The sequence below is a fragment of the Octodon degus genome, unplaced genomic scaffold, assembly GCF_000260255.1.
Source record: "Octodon degus isolate 3935 unplaced genomic scaffold, OctDeg1.0 scaffold00010, whole genome shotgun sequence".
Taxonomy (NCBI): Eukaryota; Metazoa; Chordata; class Mammalia; order Rodentia; family Octodontidae; genus Octodon; species Octodon degus.
In genome coordinates this window covers 5,020,650-5,029,129 of record NW_004524586.1, presented here as the reverse complement: position 1 = coordinate 5,029,129, position 8,480 = coordinate 5,020,650, and the positions used below count along the sequence as shown (strand labels likewise).

The 8,480-nt window shown below is 48.3% G+C and overlaps 1 protein-coding gene across 1 annotated transcript in view; it reads left to right on the top strand.

The window, feature by feature from the left end:
- Positions 1–3,806: 3,806 nt before the first annotated feature.
- The window catches only part of Rrp12 (ribosomal RNA processing 12 homolog), a 51,339-nt gene continuing 46,665 nt past the window's right edge, over positions 3,807–8,480 (top strand). The window contains exons 1-3 of the mRNA XM_004625690.2: positions 3,807–4,052; positions 4,348–4,577; positions 7,602–7,685. Of these exons, the coding sequence (XP_004625747.1) occupies positions 3,914–4,052; positions 4,348–4,577; positions 7,602–7,685 (453 nt within the window). The 5' untranslated portion in view covers positions 3,807–3,913. The remainder of the gene's footprint in view (positions 4,053–4,347; positions 4,578–7,601; positions 7,686–8,480) is intronic.

Genomic DNA, 8,480 nt, shown 5'->3' with positions numbered 1-8,480 from the left:
ACCGGGGATTGAACTCAGGACTCTGCGCTTGCCAGGCAGGTGCTTATTCTACTGAGCTATCTCCCCTCTTTCTTTCTTTCTTTCTTTCTTTCTTTCTTTCTTTCTTTCTTTCTTTCTTTCTTTCTTTCTTTCTTTCTTTTTCTTTCTTGTACTGGGAATCAAATTCAGGACTTTGTGCTTGCCAGGCAGGCGCCTGTGCCGCTGAGCTACATCCCCAGCAAGACACACATTTTCAAACTGAATCTCACCATAGCCCAGTGGGTTTACTATTTCATATTTTTGGATGGATATGAAATATAACCTGAGGTTACGACGAACCCAGCACTTTCTCTGTCTCCTTCCACCGGAGGTCGGGCACCTAAGTCCGGGGCTTAGCTCCATCCTGCTTGCAGTAGTTTCTACCCCGCAGCCATCTCCTGCGCCAGGCCACTCTTTCCGGTTCCTCGAGCCCCACAGGCCAGCCTCACCCTGTGTCAGGAAAGGGGCCCACCGGAAGCTGTAGGGGCTGGGCCCACAGTCCTTGCTGGCTTTTGTCTTATGCACAGTGACGATTTTTCACAGCAGCTGTCTGCCCCTTGCATAGTAGTTGGGATTGAATCCAGGCCCTCCTGCATGCTAGGCAAGGGATCTACGCTCTCAGCCTTTGAAAAAAAATTTTCCTTTTTAAATGATTTTGATTTTTTTTTTTTTTCAGAACCAGGGATTGAACCTTGTGCTTGCCAGGGAAGCGCTTATTCCACTGAACCATCTCCCTGGCCTTATCAAACGTTTATTCTACTGAGCTATCTCCCCAGCCCCTTAAAAGGAATTTTCTTCTTTTTGGGTGGGGGAGAAGGATCTACAGGGTGTTCAGGGTCTCACTACTAGATTGGACTCATAGTGATCCGCCTGTTTACAGCCTCCCTAGAGCTGGGATTACAGGCATGTGCCCCCATCTCCAGTCTCAATTGCCATCTCATCACATCCTGGGGGCGGAGCCTGCATGGCAGGCCTGGGGATCGAACCCCTGGCCACTGCCGGCCTTTCAAATTTTATTTTATTTACTTATTTATTTTTGGAACCGGGGATTGAACACAGGCCATTGCACTTGCCAGGCAAGCGCTTATTCCACTGAGCCGTCTCCCCAGCCCTCAAATTTTATTTTAAAGAGAAAAGAAATTTATTTATTTATTTATTTATAAATGTTTCCTTTCTTTCTTTCTTTCTTTCTTTTTAATGGTCAGCTCAGCCCACCCTGTGGGCAGGGTTGGCATGGCATGTGGTGCTGGGGATCGAACTGAGGTCCCTGCATTCTTGCCTAAGTAGGCGCTTTAGACCACTGAGCTATCTCGCCAGCCCTGAGAAAAGAAATTTAAAAAAATTCAAAACAAGATAATGAGAATAAGGGCCGGCCAAATAGCTCAGTGGATTAAAGCTCCTGCTTAGACAGAAGCCGGGGCTGGGTTTTCAACCCCTGGGACAGGCTGAGACAGCAATTGAGACTAGGCATGGTAGAGCTAGTCTGTAATCCCAGGATTTGGGAGGCTGTAAACAGGAGGATCACTATGAGTCAGATCTATATAATGAGACCCTGTATACTCCCATCCACCCTGTCCTAAGTAAAAAAAAAAAAAAAAAAAGATGGTAAGAGTAACAATGATTAATACATTGGGTGTTCCTATCTTTAAAATAGTTACTCAGAATCCCTGGGATACAGCTCAGGGACATAGTGCCTGCCTGGCAAGCACAAGGCCTGAGTTCAATCAGGCTGCACCATCATGCCCAGCCTTCCCAGTGTTTTTTGTTATGAGATATTGGGAAGCAAACCCAGGGGCACTCTACCACGGAGCTACAGTTTCAGCACTTTTTTTTTTTTTTTTTTTTTTCAGAACTGGGGATTGAACTCAGGCCTTTGTGCTTGCCAGGCAAGTGCTTATTCTACTGAGTTATCTCCTCAGCCCCTTAGCCCTTTTTATATTTTATTTTGAGACCATCTTGCCAAATTACCAGAGCTTTACCAGAGCTGGCCTTGAACTTGAGATCCTCTTGCTTCCACACCCTAAGGCTGGGTTTACAGGTATGTGCCATCACACCATTCTACCCACACCAACCATTCTACTGTTGTAGACACTGGTTTTTTCTCTCTCTTCTTTCTTTCTTTCTTTCTTTCTTTCTTTCTTTCTTTCTTTCTTTCTTTCTTTCTTTGGTTGTAACTGGTCCCCACTAACCGGTCCCCACTACACCCACACCAACCATTCTACTGTTGTAGACACTGGTTCTCTCTCTCTCTCTTCTTTCTTTCTTTCTTTCTTTCTTTCTTTCTTTCTTTCTTTCTTTCTTTCGTTGTAACCGGTCCCCACTACACAACTTGGACTCATGGTGAGCCTCCTGTTTTTCAGCCTCTCCAGGGCTGGGATTGCAGGTGTGCACCACTATAGTGCCCAGACTCTGTGGCCTGCTCCGCCCGCCCGGGGGTGGGGCCGGCACAGCCTGTGGTCCCCGCTCTTGCCTAAGACTGCCTAAGGAGGTTCTTTAGTCAGCTGAGCTATCTCGCCAGCCCCATTGGTTCATTTCTAATACTTGACTATTAATTTGATTTTCTCTTATAGCCAGGCTTGGTGGCACACTTCTGTAATCCCAGCACTCAGGAGGCTGAGGCAGGGAGAGTGTTGGGAGCGCAAGACCAGCCTGGGCTGCAAAGTGAGCTCCAGGCCAGCCTGAACTGCATAGCAAGATCCCGTCTCAAAAAGAAAAATAAAGGGGCTGGAGAGATGGCTCAGTGGTCTAAAGCACCTACTTGAAACAAGCTTGGCAAAGCACAGGGACCGCGGTTCAATCCCCAGCACCACATGCCAGCCAGACCCGCCCCCTGGTGGGCTGAGCTGGCCACACACACACACAATAAATAAATGTAATAAATAAAAAAATAAATAAATATTAAAAAAAATGTTTGAGATCAGATGCCCTAAAATATTAAAAAAAAAAAGAAAAATAAATAAATAACATTCCTATTCCTCTTTACATATAAGTAAACATCTCTGCTGAGTGTGTACCCATGAATGAGTAACTAGAGCATATATATATATATATATATATATAGTTTTAGTAGATACAACTACTGTATATAGTTTTCCAAAGTGGTTGTTACCAATTTTACACTCTCACCAGCAACATATGAAGCCAGTTGCTCCACATCCTTATCAACACTAATATTGTTGTCGGACCAGGGAGATAGCTCAGCAGGCATAAGCGTCCGCCTGGCAAGTGCAAGGTCCTCAGTTTGATCCCTGGTACCAAAAATAACTAATAATAAACACTAGTATTGTTAAGCTTTCTACATGTGCATAGTGGAGATGCATTGTGGTTTTAATTTGCAAAGCGATACTACAACATCGTTACCTGCTTTTTTTCCCCAACCATTAGCTGCTTTTTGCTCTCTGCAGACAACATTTTCATTTTTTCAGTGGATCCAGACAGGTTCTAACTCTGTCCTATTTGTTTCTATGCCTCGTTTTTGAAAATGGATTGACTTGAATTAATAAATATGCATTTTTTAACTTGCAAAGGAACTGCAGGGCCCGGGGAGATGGCTCAGTGGAATAAGTGCTTCCCTGGAAAGCGCAAGGGCCTAAGTTCAATCCCCGGTTCCAACAAAAAATAAAAAAAAAAAAAAAAAAGAACTGCAGTTTTATATTCTTGCGGCGAAGAACCGCGGCCCCTAGCAACAGATCTCCGAGCTCCTCGGCTATTTGATGCGCAGAAGAAACATGAAACCGGATGTTGACTACTTTGTCATAGTAACGCACGGGATTCCGGAAGTGACGTCGAGGAAGAGGAAGTGAAGCGGACTGGTGACCCACGTGGATTTCACGCGCGTCTCCGAGTGTCAGAGGGCCGGACTTTTAAGTTGTGTCCGGGTCAGTGCGGCGGCAGCATGGGGCGCTCGGGCAAGTTGCCGTCCGGTGCCTCGGCTAAGTTGAAGCGCTGGAAGAAAGGCCACAGCAGCGACAGCAACCCCGCCACCTACCGCCACCGCCAGGCCGCGCGCAGCCGCTTCTTCAGCCGGCCGTCAGGTAGCGAGCGCTTCCGGGCGCGGACGGGCCGGCGCGGGCCTTCCCCGCGGGGCTGCGGCGCCCGAGCGCGCTGCCGGGGCCCCCTGCGCCCGTCGCGGGGCGCGGCCCGAGCCTAGAGTCAGTCGCGGCCGACTGCGCCGGCCCGCACGCCGCTGGCCCCGGGAGCGGAAGCCTGCCCCGCCGGGCGCTGCTCTCCCGGGCTGGGTCGAGTCCTTTCACCGGGATGTTCTCTCCCTTCGGCCAGAGAGAGGTTTAGGTCGAAAGTGGGGCTTTCCTTTGTGCGTCTGCTTCCCAGGAAAGAGCGAGCTGACGGTTGACGCGGTGCGGCTGCACAACGAGCTGCAGTCGGGGTCCCTGCGCCTGGGCAAGAGCGAAGCCCCCCAGTCGGCTGTGGAGGAGGGCGAGGAGCTGGCTTTCACGGAGAGGTCCTCGGCCACCTTCCTGAGCGGCCTCTCTGATTGCACCAACGTCACCTTCAGCAAAGTGCAGCGCTTCTGGGAGTCCAACTCGGCTGCCCACAAGGAGGTGGGGGAGGCTTCGGAGGCCGCGGGAGGAGGAGGGGCCGGCGCTTGCATTTCATGCTCTTCTGGCTCTGGTGACAGCAGCTGGTATTTTTGGATGCTGTGTCATCTCTCCTGTCCTTTGTGTCTCCCACATATTACTCCCCTAAAGCGGGATTCACTGTCCACTTATTTTTGTTGTTGCTGTTTGAGACAGGATCTTACCAGTGTGGTCCATTGTGTCTTTGAACTCCAGATCCTACTGCCTCAGCTTTCAGGAGTGCTGAAAGTAGGGACGTGAACCATCGTGCCCAGCCCCTGTTCTCCCCACCCCCCCTTTTTTTTTTTTGCGGAACCAGGGATTGAACTCAGGCCCTGGCGCTTGCCAGGGAAGCGCTTATCCCACTGAGCCATCTCCCTGGCCCGTGCTCTCCACTTTTATAAGAACGTATATTCTGCTCAAGTGTTATGGCCCTACCTAAGGGTAGAAGTATTTTCTAGGCATTTATCTCCTCCTCCATTGTTCTAAAACGGTGCTTTTATTGTGCCTGCCTGCCTGCCTGCCTCTCTGTCTTTTGTAATACTGGGAAATTGAACCCAGAGTTTTCACACTGAGCTATATCTCCAGTTTTTCTTATTTTCTCTTTTTGCGCAGACTGGCTTTGAACTTTCAATCCTCCTGCTTTAGCCTCCCAGTAGAGTGCTGGGATTACTGATGTGCACCACCATTCTGAGCTCACTATTACTTAGAATAGTTTCAAGAATACTTACTGAATCAAGTAATGGTGAATAACAGTTTTATTGAGCAAGATCTTTTTTACTTATATTTTAAAGGTATTTGATTATATTTTTCATTGTTTGAATGAAAAATGTTAAAATTTGAAAGGGTGCAAGGCCAATCTGAACTGTATAGGGAGACCTCTTTTAAAAAGTAAAAAGAAAACAGGTAATCTTCATATATTTTCTGTTATATCTGAAGTAGTGTTTCAATATATGTAATCAGTATCTTTTTTTTTAATGTATTTAGTGCAGCTTGGACTTACAGTGATCTCCTGTTCGTTGTTTTTTTGGTTTTTTTTAGTTTATTTTTTTGGTGGAACTGGGGATTGAACTTAGGCCTTTGTGCTTGCCCGGCAAGCACTTATTCTACTTAGCTGTTTCCCCAGCCCCAATCATCCTGTTTTCAGCCTCCTCAGCACTGGAATTATAGGCTGGTCTAGGTGGCTGGCTCAGTGCCCCCAGGGGCTGGAGCCTGCTCAGTGTGTGGTATGGGAGCTGGGACCCCAGTCCCTACCCTTGCATAAGCAGGCGCTTAGTCCACTGAGATATCTTGCCGGCCCAGTAATTGATATCTTTTTAAGTGAGATATTCTTTTTATTTTTTTGTATTTTAGGGAAGGGTCTACAGGATGTTCAGGATCTCACTACTTTGTAGTGATCTGCCTCTTTACAGCCTCCCAAAAGCTGGGATTACAGGCGTGTGCCAACAACCCCAGTCAAAATCCCCTGTCTCCGTGTGCCCCCCCCCCCGGGGGGGGCTGGGGCTGGTGTGGAGGCCCAGGGATTGAACCTCTGGTCTCTGTACCTGCTTGCAGGTGCTTTAATCTGCTGAGCTATTTGGCCAGCCCTGTGTTGTGTTTTTTTGATACAGGGTCTCACTATATAGTTCAGACTGGCCTTGAACTCAACTATGTAGCCCAGGCTGGCCTCAAACTCATGGTAATCTTCCTGTCTCTGCCTCTCTAATATAAAAAAATTTTTTTGGATGGAACTGGAGATTGAACTCCCTAATGTTAGTTTTATAGGCGTGTGTCACTGTGCCTGGCTAGAGACAAGGTCTTGTTATGTTGCAAAGGCTGGCCTAGAACTCTAGCTCAAGCAGTTCTCCTGTGTCACCTTCCCAAATAGCTGGAACTGTAGGCGTGACCACCATGCCAGGCCCTGTAGTGTGTGTCCCAGCTCATGTCTGCACTTCTCTTGTCTTACCTGGATGAGGAATCAGTTTTGGGGGTGGGGATGGGGCTCAAACTCTCAGGACCTTGCACTTGCTGGGCAGGCACTTATGCTGCTGAGCTATATGCCAGGCTGAGGAATCAATTTTTAAAATATTTTATTTAGTGGACTAAAGTGTCTGCTTAGACAGAGCTCAGTGGTCGGGGTTCGATCCCCGGCGTGCTGGGCCAGCCCTGCTCCCAGGCGCGCTGAGACAGGTGAGACAGGAGATTGCGACTGGGCGTGGTGGCCTAGCCCTGTAGTCCCAGCACTTGGGAGGCTGAAAACCAGGCGAATCACTACGAGTCTGATTTGTGTAGTGAGACCTTCTAGACCCTGTAGACCCTGTACTAAATACATAAAAAAGAAAAAAATATTTAATTAGTATAGGGTCTTGTTAAGCATTTTAGACTCCTAGTGATCCACCTGTCTCAGTCTCCCCAGCACTGGGATTACAGGCATGTACTATCTTGCCCGGTTTCAGTGGCCAGTACAGTGTACCCAGAACCCCATGTGGTACTGGAGATCAAACCCCGCTCCTTGCACCTGCCAGACTGTCAAGCTGTCTCCCCAGCCCGCAAGGAATCAAGTTTTATTTATTTCTTTATTTTTCATTTATGTATTTGGTACAGGGTCTCACTATGCTGTTCAGACTTACAGCGATCCTCCTGTTTTCAGCCTCCCCTGCGCCGAGATTACAGACATGTGCCACCATGCCCAGACTCATTCGCCTGCTCAGCAAGCCCTAGGGCTGGGGTTGGGGCTGGGGCCAGGGCAGCATGCAGGACAGGGATCAGACCGTGGTTGCTGCACTTGCCAAAGCAGATGCTTAGTCTGCGGAGCTATCCGACTGGCCTTAGGAATCAATTTTTCAACTTTTTTTTTTTAATGTACTAAGTACAGGATCTACAGGGTCTCACTACACAGATCAGACTTGTAGTAATCCTCCTGTTTTCAGCCTCGCAAGGATTCAGTTTTTAAGGGAGGGAGGAGAAGAGGCTGCCTGAGGTGGGACTGGGTTTAAGATATGTCACAGGCGCTCTCTTCGTTGTGTGCAGATCTGTGCGGTTCTGGCTGCTGTCACTGAGGTGATTCGCTCTCAAGGAGGGAAGGAGACGGAGACAGAATACTTTGCTGCTCTGGTGAGTGTGTGCAACTTGGGGGGTGGACATTGAGTGCACATTTTGCAGTCTATAGAAAAAGGTGTACTCAGAATGGGGACAAAGACGGATAAGGGACAGTGTTTCTACCATGCTCAGATGGCTTGGCAGGGGTGGGGCTATTTGCTATGCTGCCCTCCCCTTCCCTCTTCTCTCCCTTCCCCTCTCCTCCCTCTCTCTTTTTTCCTCTTCCCCTCCCTCACCCCTTGTCTGTCGTCCCCCGTTCCCCTCGTCCTTCTTTTGGCAGAGTCCCACTCTGTAGGCCAGCCTGGCCTTGAACTCAGAATCTTTCTTTTTTTTTTTAAAGCTTTATTTATTTATTTATTTATTTGTGTGTGTGGCCAGCTCAGCCCACCAGGGGGCAGGGCTGGCTGGCATGTGGTGCTGGGGGATTGAACCGTGGTCTTCATGCTTTGCTAAGCTTGTTCTAAGTAGGTGCTTTAGACCACTGAGCCATCTCACCAGCCCCAACTCAGAATCTTTCTACTTCAGCCCTTTGAGTGATGGTAGAACAGTTAATTTTGTGTAAATCTAAGTTTGTTGTCTCACAAAGTTGAAGAATAAAATTGCAGAGAAAAGGATGAAGAGAGTTTATTAGAATAAAGAAAAGCAGGGGCTGGAGAGATGGCTCAGTGGTCTAAAGCACCTACTTGAAACAAGCTTGGCAAAGCACCGGGACCGTGGTTCGATCCCCAGCACCACATGCCAGCCAGCCCCGCCCCCTGGTGGGCTGAGCTGGCCACATACACACACAATAAATAAATGTAATAAATAAAA